This window comes from Pagrus pagrus (genome assembly GCF_965226575.1).
Source record: "Pagrus pagrus genome assembly, chromosome: 8".
In the NCBI taxonomy this organism is placed as follows: Eukaryota; Metazoa; Chordata; class Actinopteri; order Spariformes; family Sparidae; genus Pagrus; species Pagrus pagrus.
This window is the reverse complement of record NC_140192.1, coordinates 2,473,145-2,496,039: the sequence shown is the minus strand read 5'-3', so window position 1 is coordinate 2,496,039 and position 22,895 is coordinate 2,473,145. Positions and strand designations below refer to the sequence as shown.

Sequence of the window (22,895 nt, the reverse complement as noted above, 5' to 3'; positions counted from 1 at the left end):
GACCTCAGGAAGAGCCACAGAGGAGGACAGACATGCAATAGATGTTACATGAATTACCATTTCATTTTATACACCTTTTCAACTTCAGTTACAGGCGTCTACCAGCTTTACCAGGTGAGCTCTTCATTAGCTTTATTAAAAACAATGTTCTGGTCATACAAGTTTGGACCGTTAGTCCGCCTGATGAAGGTTGGATCAAGGTTTGAATCCACCCTGTAGCTTTTGGTGCATGAATTAAAAACTTTAATTTCTCGTATATGTCCGTAACTGAAGATGAAAAGATATTTAAAATTTCAAGGTGAAAACTTTCATTTTAACTCTCTCAGGATGTCAGGAGGCATCACAAAGAAACTTTCATTCTGTCTCTTTTCAATGGCCTCAAGGACGTCGAATTGACGTCTTTTGGATATATTTTTTCCTCAGCGGGTCCCGTGGGATCAAGGACCTGACTCGGAGACAGTTTGCAGGGACTGAATGGAGTTTAAATTCAGAAACTCGGCTCATTTCTTGTGTTAAGTCATCTGAATCCAGCACTTCCTCTGCCAGCGTCATTTCCACACTCCATATCACATGCACACACACAGGGCCACTGCTATTTGTGTACACTATAAGCTGTGAGGGATATTTCTAATTTCTAATAAGGTCTCATTAAAAATATGTGAGCAGTAACTTGTATATTTCTTCTATTTTAAAATAGCAGATCTGTTTTTCTGCATCACAAACAGCAATGTGAAACTTGTGACACCACCCCTGAGCCCTGTGATGACTCCTGTCATGACTTATGCTCTGTGAGAAGAATTTTTTTCCTCACCTGAGATGAGATGCAACTAATTCACTGCAGTTGTGGGAAAGTGCCAAAAAAAAAATGTCTCAGAAGCTACAGCTTTTCCAGGCCAGAGTGGCACAGACAGTCAATTATTCACAGATCGCAGGAGAGGTGCTGCTGACGTAGTTTATTACTCTTCTCATAAATTGTTTCAGCGCCTACGATTGCTTTTTTAATCTACTCTTTAAACATGCACTACAGTATGTGTCACTGAGATGATCAGGCTCTGACTTGTGTCCCTGCAGCTCTATAGATGACTATTAGTCCGTCTGCAGCTTCTCTCAGCAGCCTCCAGATAGGACCTGATGGCTTTCTGCGTTTTTCAGCCATCATGATGTCCGGCCGTGTGAATACTCTGCAGGACAAGCGCCCAGCAGAGCCTCCAAAAGTCTCACCTCTATAGGTATGTAGGGACCTTTCCACCCCACACAGTGCTGCAACAAGTAAACAAAATATACCTGAAAAAGTAAAAGTAAAGATATCGTGTTGAAGTATTTCTTTGGTGAAAGTGAAAGGGTAACCCATACGAATAGTAATATTCAGCATTGTTTCGCTTTTTATTTTTTCATTTGATTGCTGATAAAATAAATGTATGTAATCTAAAAAGTAACAAATAACTAAAGTAATCAAATAAACGTAGCCTTAAAAGTACAATATTCAAACATAAAGAAGCTGAGTATGTCACTTCCTGCCAGAAGAAAAGAGAAAACCAGCTGGAACAAAAACAAAAACACATATTTTTATCTCATTCCTTCTTTCTGCCACCTCCTCCTTTTGTTATTTGTTCTTCTATACATAGATACACACACACACTATAATAGGATATATACTGTACGTGATATGTTATGTGTGTGTGTGTTTGCTTCATTCATGTATTTAATTCTGTTAACCGATGTCATTAACCCTATTTGTTGCTGTATAATATAATTGTGCCTCGGCCTCACGTATCCTCAAACAGCCTGAAATTAAAAGCCGGCTTCAGTTTGCAGTTTTCTCATTAGCCTCAATCATACTGTCAAATGGATTATGGGCTGCAAATAAACATTTTGACAGACAATTAATTCTATTTTAAGTTCATAATATTTGAGCCTCCCAGGATGCCTCTAAGAGCTGGAGAGGGTTTAGTCCACTCCTGCAGTAAGGTCACGTAGAGGCAACTCGGTGGCCTCAGGAGCCGATCACATCCTGTAGCGTCCAGCTGGGGACCTTTCCCACTCTCTGAATACATACAATACAAACTAACCCTGAAGTTAGCACGAGTTACACGATTGCTATCCAGGTTTTCTATAAACTGATCAATGTACAAGTTGTAAAGTCAGAGTGAGAATAGTGTGTAACTAAAGTGGGCCTGTAAAGACGGACTAGTGAGGAGACGAGTCTCCGTGTTCGCTGTGAGGACGTTTAATGTCCCCGACAACCTCTGTAGTCTCATTTAGTGGACATTTAATTTAAATTCCTCTTTCACTGTGTCTGTGGTCACTTTGCACACAAACAATGAGCCTTTCCACCACAGCCGTGGGTGGTTAGAGGGTGAAAGCAGCCACGACGGGACGCTCAGCATCAGTCACAGCTTTTGGACTCTGTAAAGAAACTTTTCTTTTCCTTAACTTTAATATTTATATATATGGAGAATGGCTGCATCTTTCTCAGCAGTCTGAGCGCTTTGCTGATTGGGCTGGATTATATCATCAGGAAAGGTGAAGTAAACAACTTATCATGATAATCATTCTCATTTCCATCACCTCAGACTAACTTGTTTTTCTGTTCGCTGTGATTGGATCTTTTCAAACCCATTAAAATGATGGGAATCATAACGGAGCAGCAATAAAACACTTGAAACATCTGATTGATATCATAATATCATGATTATAGTACTTTGCATGCATTTTTTTGATTCAAATCATCTTAAATAATGTAATATATTCTCATGAATTCAAGCTTTATTCACATAAAGGTCACTCTCTGCCAATTTTAAAATACAAACATCATGTAAGTCAACTTCACATTTTCTAAAAAGGCCAAGGTAATCATCGTAAATTGTTTGTTTTAGTTTTATATCCATTTGTAACAATACTCTGCAGTCAAACATGAAAATGAAATGAAAATGAAACCTGGACCACTGATCACGCCCGGACATGTAGTACCAATTTGTTTGAGATGATTTCAATTAAATACTGATACAGTCTGTCAATATCCAGTCATCTGCAGGAGATAGGATGTAGAATTGATTTGACCTCAGTATAATTTGGTCTCATGCCGACCTTGTTGGGAAAGATTGCCGTGTTCGCAGTCGATATAAAGACAAACTGTGAGTGGCAGGTTGATTGAGTGAGGAGGAGACGGACATCTTGTTTGGCAGCAACTACATTGTCTGATACAAGTGTGGTATTGCTTAGATATTAAATGAATGAATACAGGTGAAAATGTTGCTTTAAAGTTATTTTAAAGAAAAATATAACCAAGTTTATTTTTTAAGATAGACGTCTCTTTGAGGAAAACTGCACGTGGCAGCCGTCGTGTCCCGGTCCGAGGCGCAGGCTCTACCCGGTAACCACCTGAGATCCTGTGATTGAATCTGGGAAGGTTATAGGATGTCGAGTCCCTGTTGATCCAGCTTGTTTTGCCCGTCTTCACCTTCAAACAAAGGCAGCAACACTACCTCTCCCCTCAATAAAAGTTCACAGGCATTTTCAATTGGATTTCGGTCGGGAGAGAAACTCTCTCGTAGTGTTGACTCTCTCTGTAAGCAGGGACAAGGTTCATTTATTTATGATTTTACAACACAGGGTTGTATAGCGACGTGCCAGCAGTCCCTCAGTGCTGCTCACAAACAAAAATCATTTTATGAAGCTGCTTTATAGTCTGATGATATGGCAGCGGACACTTCTGTATCTTTGGCCAGATGGCAGCAGGATGAACAGACTGTGGCCGAGGTGGGTGATATAACTGATGCTCTGTAGACTGGTACCAATGATGTTCTGGGTCGTTTAAAGGTCCACTCTGTTAGAAAAGCTGGTTTGATTCTTTCCAACTCGTCAAACATCGACGACCGACTCAACCTTCAATCCCAAAGCATCAGCATTTGTTTGGTTTCAACATTAGTAAGGACTCAACCACCCACCCCCAGATGTCCCTTATCTTATTATGTTCGATCTCTAGAGAGTAAAACATGTTTAAATATTAAGTTATGTGTGCTGTACAGTGCAGGAAATAAAGAAAATGGAGTAGTTCAACTGAAGTAAGTAGGCAGGAAGAGAGAGGAACATGGATCGTCCATTAAGTGCAACAGCTTCATCTGGGATGTTGTGATGGTGTCAGGTCTCTGTAAGGATCCCCTTCCCCTTTCTAGGTCTTATATCAGCCATTTTATTTCCTTGCGACCAGACAGAAGCAAGAAGAGGAACAGCCATATCGGTCCAAGCGGGCTCTCTTCCCTCTCTGATTTGTGCGATCTCGGTGGCGTTTGGTCCGGCCGGTTTGGCTGTGTGGTCGGAAGATGTCATGGGCTGTTATGCTTCATTTAATCAGATCCGCTTCCTTTTTTCTGATGTTGATAAGTGTGTTTCTGCTACATCATGATAAACCTTGATGATCCCTTCACTTTTCACGTCTGCCATCAACAGGACAAGACTTTTTATTCGCCCAGTACAACAATAAACTAACGACTAAATGTCGGCATGCTAACAAGCTAAATCAAGTAAACATTGTACACAGTATATCTGAGAACATCAGCATGTTAGCATAGCTGCTGTAAGAATGCTAGCAAACCGTAAGCATTTAGCATTGTGCTGAAGTACAGCCTGTAACTGAATCCCTTCTGGGGACATGATGCACGCTCTAGTGGAAAAACATCTATACACACGTGCTTCGAAGGTGTGTATTCAATTTTATACAATAAAAGATAATCATCTATGTTCATTTAAAGCCATTTTTAGCCTAGCCTTTATTATGAGTAAGAGATTTCGGTGCACTCTACGAGCAAATGTAGTGGACATGATGCCTGGATAGCATCGAGGTAACAGGTTACTGTGGCCGACCCGGTCATTTCATGGCTCGAGCTGTGCAGTGCAGCAGGGATGCAGCTGGAAATAGGATGAAATGAGCAGGAATGTCTGTTTATGTGAGGCTGGTGTCATTCACCTCTTTTAGTTTCACCCTCCAAGCTGTGTAGACTCCAGCATGAGGCTCTGACAGACGTGATGGAGAGGACGGACCGGAGCGGATCGAAGCGAATCTCCCAGGAGAGAAGAAGTGTCCTTGTGCTGCAGGAACGTGACCGGACACCATCTATAATTTAATTATCTTCGGAAGGGGGCAACATATTTTTGGTGAATGTGTTGTTGAAGAACCAGACGAGCCATTTCACCAACAAGAAGACATCTGCATAAAATTTACAGGCAGACAGTTTTTTTAAATGGGTGAAACCACTGTCTCATCTCCTTAATGTGCTGCAGAAGCCTTCTGACACTTCTTTTCACACAGTCACATCCCTGCTAGAAATTTCTGTGAGATTTGTGAGCAGATGCTATAATTACAGTTGGTTCTCCGGGTTAGACTGAAAAACCTCCGAGTTCACAGACAATTTTCAACGAGATTTAGCTGTTAGAGTTGTCATTATAGTTGCCAGGGGGTGATTTCAAAGGGAAAAAATGGAAATTACGTGAAATTTCACAGCAATCTGGTGAAGAGATGTCCAGATATTTTTCTCTGGACCACAGTGTTAGACAGACAGATGGACGGTTGGATTTTCATTTAATCACAGCATTCGCACATAAAATTGTATTTATTTTTCTTTTCAAGTCAGCCTTGGTCAGAACGGCGACCTTTCAAAGGGTCTCACAAGACGTTGATGATGTTCTGGGTACTTAACAAGTCTGCGTGAAAGCAAAATCATAAAAAGAGCTCGGATGAGAGGCAGAAAATACTTTGCTTGCATAATTGCATGGCTTTCTGCACTCTGCAAGTTTGATGTTGTAAATGACGGCATGACAAAAAAGCCTCCGTTCTTTTTTCCAATAGAGAAAGTGTGTCTGATTCTCTGTGTGGGATTATAGCGTAGCTGCAGTGAATCTATAGTGACCTTCTCCTCTGTGTGGTTTTTATTAGTTGTTATGGCTCTATAACCTTGTAATGTAGCAACCTCATTAATTTATTCATGAGAATATGTTTCTGCTGAGATCGGAGAAGAAAACTCTGCTGTACATGATGAATAGAGCCTTTTTTACATCTGGAAGACACAGGATTTTTATTTTTATTTATTATGTCTAATGCTCTCATGATGCAGGAAAGACATTATCACATATAACTCATGAGCATCGTACTGAGTGACCATCTGCTCAAGTATGAAACCTCACAGGGAATTCTTCATTCAGACTCAACAAGTAGGAAGACATCAAGAAACAAAACCTTAAAACAAGTTAACAATAGAAAAATAAGCTGAAGTAGAATCGGTTTAAAAGAGACAAGACAATAAGAGTTACAGTGCAGTTCAATATATCGATCAAAGCTTTAAAACTGCTTCAGCCTTGATTGAAAAGAGGTGAGAGTCGGAGCAGACCTGCAGGTTTCTGGGAGTTTGTTCCAGATGTGTGGTTGGTAATAACTAAACGCTGCTTCTCCATGTTTAGTTTTGACTCTGGGGACTGAAGGCAGACCCGTACCTGACGACCTCAGACGTCTGGATGGTTAATAACGTCGCAGCAGATCAGAAATGTGTTTGGGCCCTAAACCATTCAGTGCTTTATAAACCAGCAGCAGGATGTTGAAGTTTACTCTTTGACTGACAGGAAGCCGGTGTGAAGATCTGGACGGGAGTGACGTGATCGAGTTAGTTAAAGTATGAGACGTAAATTTTAACCTGGTGATGGAGCGAGATCAGAAGTCAGGGGTCAACGATTACAGCTCATCCTGAGGGGGACATTAATGTCTGTAGGCATGTGATCCTCATGGTGCCGTTAGAGGAAAACTCAGGGGAACAGTAGGTCACAAGGATTCATCCTCTGGGAGCGCGAATGTCTGTACAAGATTTATTGCAAATCCATCAGGTAGATGTTGAGATATTCATAGATAAATGAACACTTTGATGACCTGGTGTTAAAATATTGATAAATCAAATATAAATTGCAATAATACCAAAAAATATGAGACCTGTTGCTGTTAACTGCCCTGACAGGAGCTGTGAGTTGAGCCTTTGGATCTCCAGTCTTTCAGCGGTGTCACTGGTCCAGCAGCGAGCCGGGAAGCCCTCCTAATGACCTCATTCATCCTCTCACACGCTGCTCTCCTGGGCAGACAGCCGCAAACACACACATGAAGAATGGCAGCTGGAACAAAAGGTCTGACAGACGTTGGCGTTGTAAGCAAAAAGAGTCTCCTGAGGAAAATCTCCTGGACTCGATCTTATCAATTCAAATCAGGTCACTGTATCATATTATTATAATCTTTTTTCAGTATTATTTAAATATTGCATTACTGGGTATGAAGGTATTAGGACTTTTACTGTGAAGCATGTTAGCTTCCAGTGAAGCAGCCTGATCTCCACACACACACTCCAGACTTTGAGTCCACAAGAGGGGGTCAGTGAGTGGGGAGAAGGGTCATCAATCAGTGTGGCACCTCCACACATTACACATTCAGCTGTATCTGGAGATTAATTATTAAAACTGGCATCAACAAAGCCACTGCTGCAACCACTACACAACTAAATCTATTATCATATAACAGTGTCTTTATCATCATCATCATTAGTGACATTAATTATTAATATCATCCTGTTCGTCTACTCATGTCCCAGTCTGACTTCCATTCATTCTCCTGCTTTTGCTGTTTGTGTTTGTCTACAAAAGGAATTATGAGCAAATGAAATCAGATAAGAAGCATTCAGGCACGATGATCCCGTTGCCTCCTCCACTGCTCTCCGCGGTATGAGCCGGATGGAATAAATCACTTACCTGGACTCATCCATAATCATAATTACAGAGGCTGCCTATTGGATACGGGTGCGCAGCGGCTCGCTCCGCAAGCTGCTGTACAGTCGCTCAGTTTGAGCTGAGGAGCCGAAGGAGAGCGCTGGAGGAGAGAGAGAGAGAGAGAGAGAGAGAGAGAGGAGCAGACAGAGAGAGAGAGGAGCAGAGAGCTCAGATACGTGGAGCTGTGCCGGGAGCGCAGACCTGTTCTGTTTCTTGGTGCGCGTAATAGGCGCGTTTTCCGTTTTTACGCACAGCGAAAAGTGCCAACGATTAACAGAAAGTGATCGACTGTCATCAAAATATCCACGTGAATATTGAGAATGAATTTCTGAAATCAAAATATCTAATACAGCGGAGTGTTTGACTGCACATCCCGCAGACAAAGCGTGCGGTGCGGTGCAGTGCGGAGGGGACGCGTTTCTTAAACTTTTGTTCACTTTGCATTTGGCACCGGGGCCTTTAACTTGGTCATGTATTGAATTAAGTTGTACTTGTCGTTTTATAGTCGGACTTTCGGTCTTGAGCAGCAGCATGGATCCTTTATTTAACACCACCGACGTGCCAAATTTGACCACCGGCTCCAACAACAGCACCAACAACGAGACGTTATACTGGAACCAGTTCGTGCAGCCGGTCTGGAGGATCGTCCTCTGGGCCATCGCTTACAGCGGTATAGTTGTCGTGTCCGTGGTGGGCAACCTTACTGTGATCTGGATTATCATGGCGCATAAACGCATGAGGACCGTCACCAACTATTTTCTACTCAACCTGGCGTTCGCCGAAGCCTCGATGTCCGCCTTCAACACGGTGATCAACTTCACCTACGCGGTGCACAACGAGTGGTACTTCGGACTGGTCTACTGCCGCTTCCACAACTTCTTTCCCATCGCGGCTGTCTTTGCCAGCATCTACTCGATGACTGCGATCGCTCTGGACAGGTGAGCTGCGGGTTTCACTGTGTCACTGTCTGTCAGTGGAGAAAGACTGGGACAGTCATCCTGTAATGAAAAAGATTCAAACCCAATGCAATTTATCTGGAGGACTTTAAGAGTAAGCGCACAATAAACCAATATAAAGACTCTATATTGAGCCAATAAACGGATATTATGTTATAGCTCTGGCACCGAATAAAAAACAATCTGATATGAGACTAAGAAAACCTGTTGAATTCCCCCTCTGCCCACTCACAAGGTCTCTGAGCAATATTCCTGAAGACAATACTGATATCTGAGAGGACTCTGGTGCTGGCTATCCCTTAATTCACTGCAGGTGATAGCGAACAGGCTGTGATATTAGATTTCTTCTCTGGTTTATTGAGGCTCTTGAGAAGTCTTTGCACATTTCTCTACGCTGAGTTCAGACAGTTCTGGTCAAGTTAGTTTTATTTCTAAAGCCTGATCACAGATTCACACTCATGGTTTGAGAAATCAGTGCATGAATTTTGAAAAGTGATCCATAGTTTGGTCCATTCTGCTTTCCAACTGTGTGGAAAAGTGGCCTCAGCATTGAGCAATGTGTTTTACAATTGCAAAAGGAAAAAAAACAAACAAACTGTCATGTGTAGCTCCCTTTTCTCCTCTGATCTGATGTGCTGTGTGGAGGCCAGTGAGTGGAACAAACAAAAGGCATGGTTAAAAGGTTAAAAGTACTGAATTCACACTGACAGCATCGTACCACGGTGGGAAAAGGAATTTAGATATTTCAGAAAATGGAGGTGTGGAAGAGGTCCACCCACTGTGACCCATCACACTCCTGCGTTAATATTCACCCTCCTAATTTTCATTCACCAGGCAAATAGGGTGCAAAACTGCAGGATCTCTTCAGGCGGTGATGCAGCTGATATGTGAAGCTTCTCTCTATCGGAAGACGTCTTTATTTCCTACAGTATGTTGAGGAAAGCTCTGGAACGAACACAGGCGTGGTTAAAAGGTTCAGAGCCTTCTGCATGGAGTCCTGTGGAAGATAAAGCCAGTGACTGAGACATAACGCAGGCTGTGTTAGCTTTTATTTGCTCGTTGTGGTGACTGCTGGGAAAACGTGGTGTTTAGGAGATTTATATGTTCGTATTGACGGCTCCTCCTCCCATCAGTGCACCCTGCTCATCAGTGGGATGGCTGCTTGTGACAATGAGGCTGAATGGAAATTAGATGCATAAAAATGCCTGTGCTGCTGTTTGTGTGTGTGTGTGTGTGTGTGTGTGTGTGTGTGTGTGTCTCTATGCGCATTTGTACAGCGCAGTGTGTACGTGTGTGTGGATGAGTATGTGTATTTTACATGTGTGTGTGCATGTCTGTGAGTATTTGTATTGTTTTATTTATAAGATGTGTTTGCATCGCTCATCTGCAGTCTGTGTGTGTGTGTGTGTGTGTGTGTGTGTGTGTGTGTGTGTGTGTGTTTGAGAGACAGTCACCTCTCACTGTAACGACACATAAAGCTGTATCCAGTGTGCGATACGACACTGTCTCTTGGTCGGCCTGGTCGATATGGTTTAATGACCTGTCCTGTTTTCATCATTTTTAAAGACCAGGTGAAAAAAAGGTTAAATTTGACCTCTTTATTTTGAATATAAGCCACTTTATTAAAAACAGGTAATAATTACGTGAAGACAACAATGACAAACACAGGTTGGTTTGTAAAACAGTCGTTGGAGCTGTTGCGGTGGATTGTGAGTCGTTTTCTGTGGGTTAGCAGCTGCTGCAGTGTCTTTGGGCTCATAGGTAGAGCAAACTGGCTGGGTGGTGGACCAACCAACGAGCCCGGAGACACTCCGGCAGCGAAAATCGGCTCCAGAGGACAAGTGACACCGAGAGGAGCAGCAGGGGACGAGCACACAGGCTGAAGGGGTCGGCGCGTTTTCCGGCACGGCTGCAGCTCGCAGGCCACCGTATCAGACCGCAAGAATAGCAAACATCACTGCTGTGTGAGTTAATCGTTTTACAGGCGGAGCACGGCTGGTCCTGTGAGATCTGTTGTTGTCAGTCACATGGCGATGGTGCAACCGAAATACACAGCTGATAAATGATCGGCTGTTCACGTGTCACTCGTAGCAACGCTCCATTATCAAGGGACATGACAGGCTGTTGATAAACCAGGGCGTATTCACTATGTGCTGTCAAGTTGGTTTTCATTTAATGCATACCCGTAAAACTATCGACCATCTTATCAAACTATCAGGAATATGAGATGCATTTTATTTCATCTCGGCTAGAAGAAGGGATGAGATGTATCCCCACTGGGGATACAACAATATGTGACCACAGGGGGGAAATCAAAAGTCCTCTTCATCCAGCCCGACGTTTTGCACCCAGGCTGTATCCATCCTGCCAGAACCTTCTCACATCTGCATCTACATCTTTTATACCTTCTTCTGTAGAGTGTCTCTTTCAGCAGGAAAGCCATGAACTCATCCTTTTCCAATATGAACTGAAACATTTAAAGTGAGAAATAGAGGGCAGACGAGGATGGCACCAGGCCACGTTCACGAATCAAATCCAATCTGCTCATTGCGAGTTCGCTATTCATGCAAATTTGCCTTTCATACTTTGTGTGGCGACGGTAGGAGGAGGTAGTTATTTCTGTAAAATGTCAAGACCCACTGTGACCTATCACACGCCGACATTTCTCAGCAGCTAATATTTCACTTCTTAATTTTCATTTGCCACCTTCTGTGCACGTTGAAGAGTTTCCATTAGTTACTAGACGTGATATAATTTTAGGCAAATAGGGCAAAAACTGCAGGATCTCTTCAGGGGGGGATGGAGCACAGTGCTGCAGCTGATAAGTCTTTTTTTTTTTTCATCATTGCTTCAATCATTCCTGTGGCGTCCACGCATGGATCAACTGTACAGCTGAATTTTGATGCCAGTGTGTGCACGCAGATGCTGATTTAAGAAGTTGAGAAGCATCCAAGCTCATAAAGTCCCTGTTGATTGAGATCATTTTCTATTTCTTTTCCCTTGGATTTTATTTTTAACGACACTGGGGTTTTATTGAAGCGCTTTCTTTCTTTCTTTCTTGCATAAAATCCCTTTTGCAACAAACGCAAAAAAGTTAATCATATCCTCTAGTGTCAGGGTGATTACAGCTCTCTCATCCTCAGGAGTCGGTTGTTTATCCTCGACTTAGCATAGTTTTACTGCACTTATATCCTTTTTTACAAAGAGGAAATTTGAAGATCGGCAAAATAAAGCTGCTTAATGCGGGCTAAATCTTGCTAACAAGATTACAAGTATAACACTCGATTCTGATTCGCTGCAGGGTGTCATTCGCTTCTGAAGAAATGGACACCTGTGGAACTAAGTCGTGTTTCAGCCTGTATCCCAAACAAGGAACAAACACCAATATTCATCAATCTGAATGTATGATTTACAACACAGCTTGAAATCCTTCAATCCTCTGACTCTACTCTCACCAACTGTAACTAGCCTACGTAGCTAAGTTATGTGTTATTTTGTGAAATACATTATTATTAATCTGCTGTTTGTGTGTGAGATCCGATGTGGCGACTATCTGACGTATTGAAAGTTGATCTGCTGTCTACAAATGCTTAAAATGGCAGCTGTTTTGCTCCTTAGACACATTTCGACAAACGACAGTGGCGCTAACTGAACACATTGCATTTCCTGTGACAAGTCAACTTCAAAATAAAAGTCAGGTCACTTTTTCTAAAAATAGAATTGTGTATTTCTTTCAATTGCAGATGGAGGTGTAGTTTATTTTGGTGTGAAACAACAACAACAGCTGGAAAACCCCCTGCTATAAGACGTTAATTATGCCACCTGGTTTAGAAAATCACTAGTTTGAAACCAGCTAGTAGTTAACAACTTATGAATAGCTGGTAAAACCTGATACAGGAGCTCTTGCTGCGTTAAAGTGAGCTTCCTCAGGTGAGTCAAGTGAAATGAAAAGCTCTGAATTGCTCATACAGCATGTGAAAATGTATTACCTGCAGTTGCAGTGTATCAGTGTGCTCAGTGCAGTGTGGAAGATGTGACTGAAACTTGTTACCGTCTCATTTAGTGAGAGTTATTTCCCCTCCATTTAGTTCTGGTCTTCCATTTGTCTGCTGCTGGTCGCTGCCCCGTTGTGTGCATCACTGATGATCACTTTCCCTCATGTTCAGTTTGTAGCAGTGCTTGATTTGATCAATTTCTGGTGTACTCAGCTGGAAATTACAGGCACTGATCACTTAAAAATGAGCCTGTGGGGAGGTATAAGTGTGCAAGTTTCAAGTGCCAATTTGAGTAAAGCTTCTCTTGATTAGGCTGATTGGACAGGATGAATGAGACATATGCAGATTAGCATATTTCATGTAAAGCCTATGCAATGCAGGGAAATTAGCATAATGTTATCTAATCTAAAAACAGCGACGTTTGGACCAGTTATGAGTCGACACCACTGCTCCCATTGCTTCCTAAACCTGAAAACGCACTGGCAATTTTATATATCCTGCAGCTCAGTTCGGTCCTGTAGTTTGTGTAAGGTTGTCATTCGTTTGCTTTAAGTGTGAAAAGGCAGCAGGCAAGTTTGTTAAGTGCGTGGTCAATCGAGGAGACCCAGACTTTACTTTAACACTGCAGAGAAAGTCACAAGCCCACAGGGTAAAAGTCAGCCAAAACCTAAATGAAAAAAGAAAACCCCATCAGATTATAGCTCCTCTTTGAAGATGTTCCTGTTCGACTTACATGTCAGCAGCACCGGTGGCGGCTGTTATATCCTTTTAAAGGTGCTTTGGGGAAGCTGTGTAAGCCACCAAAGTTTTGACAGACCATAAAAACCAAAGTTATTGCACAACAGACAACCCCCTGGCATTTGCTTGATTTTCCAACAGCACCAATAAAACACACCGACATAATCACAGCTTCACAACGAGGCACCACGCAGAGTCAGGCAGCGATGGAGCGTCGTTGTCATTTCAGTTTCACTTCATGTGAAAGAAAGAAGGACGGGTCATTACGTCACCGAATCTCGCTTTGGGACCAGACCGTGGTGACAGTCGATGGAGGATGCACGTAGAAACACACTAAAACACAACATATCTACGTCTATGATTTCTGAGAAGGGTTAGGGCCTGCAGAAAAATGAAGAAAACACTTCAGAGAGTAGCAACCGATTTTTTTATTGGCAGTCACGGTGTAAGGGCAGTGTCATCAGCGAAAGTGAGTCGGACACGTCCCTTTTGATCAGAATGTTTTCAGCCCTGAGATCATTTGGGGGGGAAATCGTGGTTGACCTACACTCTGAAGTGTGGTCTGTCATCTTCTGGAGGGATTTCTTCATCAGAAGTCAAACCATGTAGACATGTTGGGTTTTAGTGTGTTTCTCCATGAATCTCACATTGACTTCAATACAACCGGCACTGCAGTATGGCACCAAGCGAGGTTTGGTGATGACCCACCACCTGCACCTCATCCTCTCGCTAGTTTGCATGCAAGTCCAGTCTTTAGTTCGGTCTTTGTCGAGTCATCTGTTGAGTTTCCCTGGTCTTGCTGGCGTGTTTGCCTTAGTCGTGAACCAAACCTTCTCTGCTCCAGCGTGACATGGAGAACAGACGTCAGCTCCGTCCCCAAACTTTAAACTTTCATTCATTCCAACTGTTCAGATTATAATCCTGGAGATTTTTTTAATGAAAATAGACCACATTATGGTCTTTATTTTTTCTGCAATAGCCATTTGATGTATTAACATCGAGTTATTACCTCAGAAAAAACCTTTAAAAAATACTAAATACTAGTATTAAACCTTATTGACAGTTACCATGGTAGCCACAGGTCTCACCAGATTACCACTTAAAAGCTCCAATAATCAATATTATATATAAGCAATGGGTCAAGTGACAAAGTGAATTGTGAGCGGGTTCAATTATCACAGAACTCTGCAGTTCCCCTCAGCTTATTATGTGGTCAATAAATCAATTACTAACACTATGTAAATCAAGTAGAAGCTGTTAGGTTGCCATGTTGGGAAAAACCCCTGAGTCAAATTATCAATAGGTGATAGCTCTCACTTTCTAATGCTAGCAACTGACTGATAAAGGTTATTGATTAATGTTGAAGTCAGTTAATGAAGTGACGTTAAGAGAAAGATGAGTAAGAGAATCACAACCTTCAACTGCCTCTCTGACCTCTGACCTGCTGTATGCTGCAGACAGTAACGAATGAAAGAGTGATTGTCTGAGACTTAAGTTTATTCCAGTGCCGGACCATTTATATTCACCTACTGTAGCTGTAGCAGCTTAGCAAAATCAGACTGGGTCATGGCAGCAGATGGGCTTACTGTGCAGCATATCAATGAGAGTTGACTGTACGGTCTCCAGCTCGCTCACTGCCTTCCTCCAATTTCCACTTCCTCCTCTTCCTCCTTCTCCTGTCAGTCATCCCCAGAGGGGTCATCGCTGGCTTCGCTTCTCTCTCTGGATCTATTTGTAATTCTTGCTCTGTGCATGAAAAATGGGAGGTATGACTTCTGGCACTACAAAAGGGTTAGGTGACAGGAATACAGTCAGTGGCAGAGACGTGACAGTGGAGAAAATGTGGACTTCCAATCAGACCGTGAACATTTCTGCTGTGAGTGAAATTTTCCTTTTGAAGCGTTCAGGTTGTCCTCGTTCAACCCCGACTGAAACCTCCAAATCATGTTATGTCAGACCAAACGTGAGGTGAATTATTCGCGTAGTAATGAAAAGATGCAACACGTGAAATATATGTTGCATTAGTTGACAATATCGAACTCAAGCAATGATTCCACATGACGCTGTGTCACGAAAGCCTATCGGTGTTGAGGTTCCCACTGACGTCATGACGCTAACGTCGCTGATGTCCTGACAGAGGATAATCGTAGCCGTCTGCGGACACCCAGAGCTGTACGATAACACGTCTACTCGTACCGATACGGGACAAAGAAGGAGCTGATGTGGAAGAAAGTGAGCGAGGAAGTTGGACTACCTGGTAAGTCACGGAAATATGTCTCAGCACAGCATAGCCTTGATTGATCCAAACTTAATTCAGGGAAAAGGCATTTTAAAAGTTGTTTGCTTGTCATCTAGCCAACAGACCTGACAGAGCATGAACTCAGGCTTTTTACATGGCGGCATTGCGATGTTGTTATTTCGGCGTCCTTTTGATCTGTTTATCGCATCAGATCACAGAGAAATCTTTTTGTTTTGGGTTCATACCGATGTGGTAAACCAGATTAATTTAGTCGATGTCTACTTGCTGGTCACAGTTTCTATTTATTGATTTTAACACACCGACTCGATGAGAGACAGATGGGCAGGCGCTCGGCAGCTGAGAACTGGGCACCGGTCGGCCTCGGGCAGCGCTGGAAGCTGCAGTCATCCAGACGCAGCTCCAGAAGGTCTTGGGTTCAATGAAATACGTAACAGATGTCCGAGATATAATTTCTGTTTTAGTGTCTACGTTATGCTCGATCACAACTTGTTGTTTAGTGTCTGTTTAGTGTGTTTGCCGGTCAGATGACTGCACAAACAACACATGAGGTGCTACATTAGGAGTTATTGCCCGAAGTGAGCAGGAACACATCAGAAATTACACTTATAATTTCACTCCAAGGCTTTTGGAAAAGACGGCATCGGTGCTTCTATAAATCCACATCCATTAGAGTAAGTGTCACACATTTAGATAATTTTGAACAGCTGCCTCAGAGCCATGCCACCCCTCAATGAATAAACAACACTCCAATCAACACTTGTCATCTCCTGTCAGCGCAAAATCAGCTCCGATTAGAGCTTGAAAAATGGCTTTCAGGTCTGTAATATCTTGCTTAAAGGCACTTAGTGGAGTTACAAGTGATGTGATGTCTTTCATGTAATGCTCTTGTTTGATCTTGTTGACCAGTTGTTTTTAAGGTGTAAGTACGGTGGCCCTGAAAGCTCAGTCCATAACCATTTAAGGTGCAAACATAAGCAAAGAGACAAAAGACAGAAAACAATCGAATAAAGAAAGTTGGCTATTTATCATTGATGGAAAATGAGCAAATGCTCAACTCATTTTGTTTTAATTCATAATTAAACTGATTATATTGCAGGTATTTGCAGTTAAAGGTGCAGTATGTAGTTTTGGGGAGGACATTTTAACCAGAAGAGAAAGATTTTCATTTTTTCTGCCTAAACAAACAAACTGTACGGCTGTAGATCAGGGGGCGGCTGTAGATCAGGGGGCGGCTGTAGATCAGGGGGCGGCTGTAGATCAGTGGGTAGAGCAGGTGACCAGCCACCAGAAGGTCACTGGTTCGAACCCCAGCTCCCCTGGGCGGAACTGAGCTAGATGCCGAAGCATCCTTGAGCAAGATGCTGAACCCCTAAATTGCTCCTGATGCGCAGTTGGCACCTTGCGAGGCAGCCTGTGCCATCAGAGGGCCCTGGATGAACTGGCGTCTCGTCCAGGGGTGTACCCTGGCCTTCGCCCTGTGAGAGCTGGATTTGGCCCCAGTAGCCCCGCAACCCCCCGAAAGGGGGGGATAAAAGCGGCAACACCCCGCGACCCCAATAGGGACATAGCGGACAAGAGAATGAGATGAGAGAACAAACAAACTCTCTTTGTTTTCATGACTGAATAAACAAACTGGTCTTAAAGGACAACACAATATATACTGTTTTACTTTGTTTATATGTGGCGGACCCTGCCACCTTTTCCCAGCTTCAAACAGTGTTCTGGGACCTAATTTTCCTCTGAGAACAGCTCGTTTATTCACTTATGAAAAAGATAAATATGTCTGAGTTTGAATTTCTTCTTCCCCTTTAACCATGTTAGCATTTTGCTAAATACTAGCCCACCACTTCACATAATGCCATTTATAATCTGAATAATGTAATCAGTCTGATCCCATATTTACATGTATGATCTAAATGATGATTAAGTATGCATCAGATGCGTTGACAACATTAATCAGTACAGGTCCTGGTTCAAAGCTATGAATGTGCTGAACTTAATGAGCCACTGCTGATACGATTATTTTACATTTTTAACTGTTGAAAGCGTCAGTCAGCGCCAACTTAAGACAAGAGGCCACTACCTGAATGATTTTATCTGACTCTTTGCTAATTAGGACGTCGAGGAACAAATGTTACAGTCAGATGTTCAGCAGATTTATGTATTTTCCAGGGTGTCAGAACACACTGACACTGTGCTGATGGCCAGGACAGGAGGGTATGGGGAGAGAGGAGTGTGACAGACAGATGAGACACCAAAAGAGCTGCTGCAGAAGTGACGAGGAGTAGAGATAGCAGATCAGTCACAGAGTTAACACAGTGTGTCACGGTTCAGATGGAGTCCTGCAGCAGAAGCTATGAGAGCAGGGCTGCTTTGTGACATGCAGTCAGGTGACAGCTGCATCAGTGTTTAATTTAATCTCAGTTTTTCTGCCGTTCCTTAAATTAAAAATATAATGAAATTGAATGAGAAGTCAGGTTGCACTCATTTAGTTTATTTTGGGTCATGTTGCACATTTTGGTGGAGCACAGTGTCTCACATCGTTTTCACTTTGCTGTGGTATAACTTTAAAACTGCAGTTATCAGGTGAAGATTGAAAGGTTTGTGGGCTTCTTCGTCTACTTCTTCTCTTTCTGCTTCTTCTCTTCCGTCTTCTTCTTCTTCTCCTTCGTCTTCTTCACCTTCTTCACTAGCACAGACTGTTTCTGCCTCTAGATTAGTAAGCCTATCTTCTTCTTCAGTGGACACACAACCCTTCCCAAAAGGATTTCTATGTGCACACACACACACACACACACACACACACACACACACACACACACACACACACACACGGACAAACAATATGAGGGGAGAGGTGAAGATGTGGTGTGTAGGTGGATATTGGTTTTGTACAGGACACGGGAGTGTTTGCTGGTTACTGATGAGACCGAGGCGGCTCCAGGAGTTGTATGCATGTGGACAATAATGGAAACAACAGTGACAATCCATCACTCACTCACACACACACACACACACACACACACGACAGCCTATCTCGTCCCAGCTGCTGATAGAGTTGAACGTCACCTTCCCTCAAAACAACATCAATGCCCTGAGAGACCAATAAACCCGATGAAACAAATTCATGATGAAATTACCACAACCTACTTTCAAATACAATTTGGATGGAAAAAAAGGGGGAAAAATCACCAGCATGCTTGAAGGCAGGCAATTTCATCTGTCGCTTTGGCTGCTTCCTTCTTAATCACTTATGTCTCCTCTGGAAAACACTGCAGTGGCCTCATGGTGTTTATATCGAACCGTAGCATTGCCGTGGCAGTTTAGCTGCTCGTTGTGGATAATTGGAGGTGTATGTCACCCGTGCAGTCCAGTGCCGGCTGCCAATGCTGCCTGCCACCTCGTGAGAACGTATCCCGCCTAGCGAAATCAGATATTGCCCACAGATTTTGGAGTGCGGTCTCAGAGGTGTGCTTTACAAGATGTGAAATAAAGGGCAGGAGAACGGCGGCGAGCAGAGCTCCACTGATAAATCCATAAAAATGAAACACCTCTCAGCTGCAGCGGGGCCGGTGGGGCACTGCAACGCAGAGGCTGACTTTTCTGGGGCGAATGAAACGTTAAATAAAAAGGTGTTCATACTGAGTTACGCCGGAGGAGCTAGACTATGAATTATACTCTATTTGCGGGCAGAGGAGCTAATCAAACAGAACTAATGGACTCAGAACACATTAGAATGGGATGAACAGTGGGGAAGGGTTTGAATGTGCACAGCAGATGTCAGACACAAAGCGTTGGGGATAATACTCTGTGTTTGTTACAGCCAACTGAAAGCTTTTTCAGAGGGAGTTGAGAATGAGTTCCCGCTGTTGCCCTCAGGCACTTTTTTACTTTTCTGTTTTTGTCAGAGAAAGTTCAAGTTTTCACTCCAGTTGGGCAGAACGCCGTGTAACAGAGAGCCGAAGTGATGACTCCTCTTTGAGAGACAATATGTGTTTGTGCCATGAATCACACGTAGGATGTTTGTGAATCAGACTCAGAATCGTTTTGATTGCAGAGTAAGTTTTCACAGACGAGGGATTTGCTGTGGTCGGTAGGTGCAAGGTGCAAGCGATTAAAATGACTTACTAGAGGGCCTCAGGTAACCATGTGTCCCATGTGAATAGGGCTTCAGTCAAAAACCTCTACAAACCTCTACAGTTGGCATACACTGGCATGCATGAAATCTGAGCTTTCATGCACGCCAGCAGGGGTGATGATGTCGAGCGAGCGGTCCGCTGTCCTCTGCAGGTGTGTGTTTGATTCTGACATCAACAACATGACTGTGACTCACCTACGCCAAGAAAAAAAGCCACATGGCTGCCAGCGGCGTTTGAAGCAGAGCCAAAGTAAAGCCAAGGCTGTGATCTCCCATTTTTTCCTCAGCGGACCGCTGGGAGCGTTTGATTTTCAAAGGCCTCCTCTCGTCTCTGATATAATTAGAGGGAGAGCGTCCATTTAGCAGATTCATTTAGGTTATTAGTGGGATTAAGCCTTTAATTAGGCCTCTTTGGCTGAGGACGGCGTTCCACTGGAGAGCTTCTGCTTTAAGAGGGAGCCAAAAAAATAATCACACTGATGTTAATTATTTGTAGACATTAGAGTGATAGTTCAGGTGTTCAGTCAGTGTGTTACCTGTGCCGCTTTAAACATTACATCTCACCAGCCTGGCTCTACTCGGCTTGACTCGGCACGGCAAGGATTTGCATTTCCACCACAACTGGGCTTGAAGGTTTGTCTTAAACTAATGACGCGCTGGTCTGTTTTCATCAGCAGGAACTAAACATGACTCCTGAAACATCTGATGGCAAACAAGACGAAATGAAGCAGATGTCTGACGGTACAAACAGGACGAGGGAAACTGAAGAGGTTCAGTCAGAAGCTTCAAAAGTACTGAGACTTTTAGAAACATCTGAGGTTTCCTGCAGGGACATGAGTTCAGTATTGGCCGCAGTCGCTAACCGTCACCACAGCTTGCTCGGAGGCTCACTTAGTGTCATGATGTTGTTTCAAACACTAGTTTTAATTTACCTGTTTTTCCGAGAAACGTCCGAAAGGTGGGACCACCGTGTGTTACCTCTCTTAAATGTTAGTCACGGCTGAAATCGACAATGGAAATGGACACGTTTACCAATTTTAACACATCTCTGCAATTCTACCTGAAAGTCGCTGTTGTGTCTGTTTTTTTTTACATTAAAGCTGCTGTAAGCTTATTGAAATAAATATTAAATAGCTGTATATTCCAACAGTAATCACTGTAATTCAGTGTTTGGTCAGTAACAGATGTCTCTAATAAGTCTGGTGATTACAGCTGCGTGCTCGTGTGGTGAGACGACGACAAAAAACAACAACAACACCAACAGCAGCTTGAAGTTTAGATAAGAAACGTGTCCCTGTGAAATGCTTTATAATAAAATAAAAGTTATTGAGACTCAAGTAAAAAAACAAATAATGTTTAAGAGATTTAAATGAAAGTGAATTAGCACACACACCCTGATGAGCGGGGGGAAATGGATTCTGCCTGCAAAAAGTCTTTTAAACCAAATTTCCTGCTGAGGCTCAGTGTTAACGATGCACGAGGTCATTTTAAGTTATTCATGCGCTGCGTCGTACTCTCTGATTAGGAGCATGATTATGACAATGTGAAATGATTACTCAGCGCCGAGGGGAATCAGCAGCAGACAGACGGCCTCCGTAATGTGACTCTGGCGTTGGTTTGGCTCCAGAGACACAAACTCTCACGATCCCGTCTCCATTCATTTTTTAAAAACCAGTATGACTGTTGGCGCTCGTGTATCGTTTGACCCGAACTCAGAATCCTTTTAAATGTTTCAGATGCAGCCGCGTGGGCGAGTGTGTGTGTGAACAATCACTTCCTGCAGCTTGTAGTTTGTTTTCAGCCTTCACAAACTCTATTTTAAGTTTATGACTCTGACACAAACGAGCATTTCTGACACTTACAACCTCCATGATGGACCGAAATAACCTGTGATCACACACCGAACAGTGAATCGTCCATCTGTGCGACTGTACACTTCCACTCCACCACGTTTTCAACTCTCGTCTTGTTTCAGATCTCTTTACTGTCCTTGTGTGTTTCCTGTCGTTGCAATCGTCGGCCCCTCCCTGATGTGTCTTACCTGTGTTTAATTATCCCTCCCTTGTGTATTTAGTCTGCGTGCTCCCCGTCTTCCCTTCCAGTTCGTCTTCGCCCTTTGTCGGTCCAGCGTTTTCCCACTGACCCTGTTTTTGGACCTGACTTTTGCCCCTGCTGATCCCTTTTGTGTATATTTGCCACGTTAGGGAAAAACCTGAACTTAAGTTGTGCATGTGGGTCTACGTCTGGTGTGTCCGATCTTGTCAACTACAAATTAACTTATTTTATCAGCAGTTGCATCCAAAAAATGGATCCTGAATATCAGATCCAAACATCAGCCAGGCTGATAATTGCTCGACCCGCAGTATACAGTATGAACATACTTATATGTATAATTTACTTAAGGTACTTTACTTGCGTATGTCCATTTTCTGTTACTGTTTTCTTCCACTCCACTACACTTTAGAAGCAAATATTGTACTTTTTCTTCGCCCTGGAGTTATTTGATCAATATTTATATTTACCAAAGTAGCACGTTTGTCACTTAATTAATTTTTTCAGCGATCGGATTTTAAAAAAGCAGATTCTGATAATGAGAATAACGCTGAATATCGGATCTGATAATATTAATAAATAAGTATATTTTACTTTTAATTGCTTTTGATGCTGATATAGAAAATTACTTTTTGATATTTTAAGTACCTTTTATACCAGATACTTTTATATTTATAGTCAAGTTCTAGTTGTATGTGTGACTTCCCCTTAAACCAAAGTAATATTTTCAGTGATATCTACACTTTTACTCAAGTGTGACCTTAACACACCTTTTACAACACTGTGGGGGGTTTAAACAACATAAGTACTTGGTTAGGTTTGGAAGGATAACTTCTCCCTCGTGCATATTTTTCTGGTCTTTTCACTGAGCTATGACATAAAAAACCAGAATGGTCAGTTTCAGTGAAGGTCTTGGAGCAACATTAATTATCATCATCCCACCTCTGCCCTCTCCCCTGCAG

At 42.8% G+C, this 22,895-nt stretch overlaps 1 protein-coding gene across 1 annotated transcript in view; it reads left to right on the top strand.

The window, feature by feature from the left end:
• The first annotated feature begins 8,293 nt into the window (after positions 1 to 8,293).
• Positions 8,294 to 22,895, top strand: part of tacr1a (tachykinin receptor 1a) — a 30,598-nt gene continuing 15,996 nt past the window's right edge. Inside the window, exon 1 of the mRNA XM_084360353.1 lies at positions 8,294 to 8,732. Within this exon, the coding sequence (XP_084216479.1) occupies positions 8,326 to 8,732 (407 nt within the window). The 5' untranslated portion in view covers positions 8,294 to 8,325. The remainder of the gene's footprint in view (positions 8,733 to 22,895) is intronic.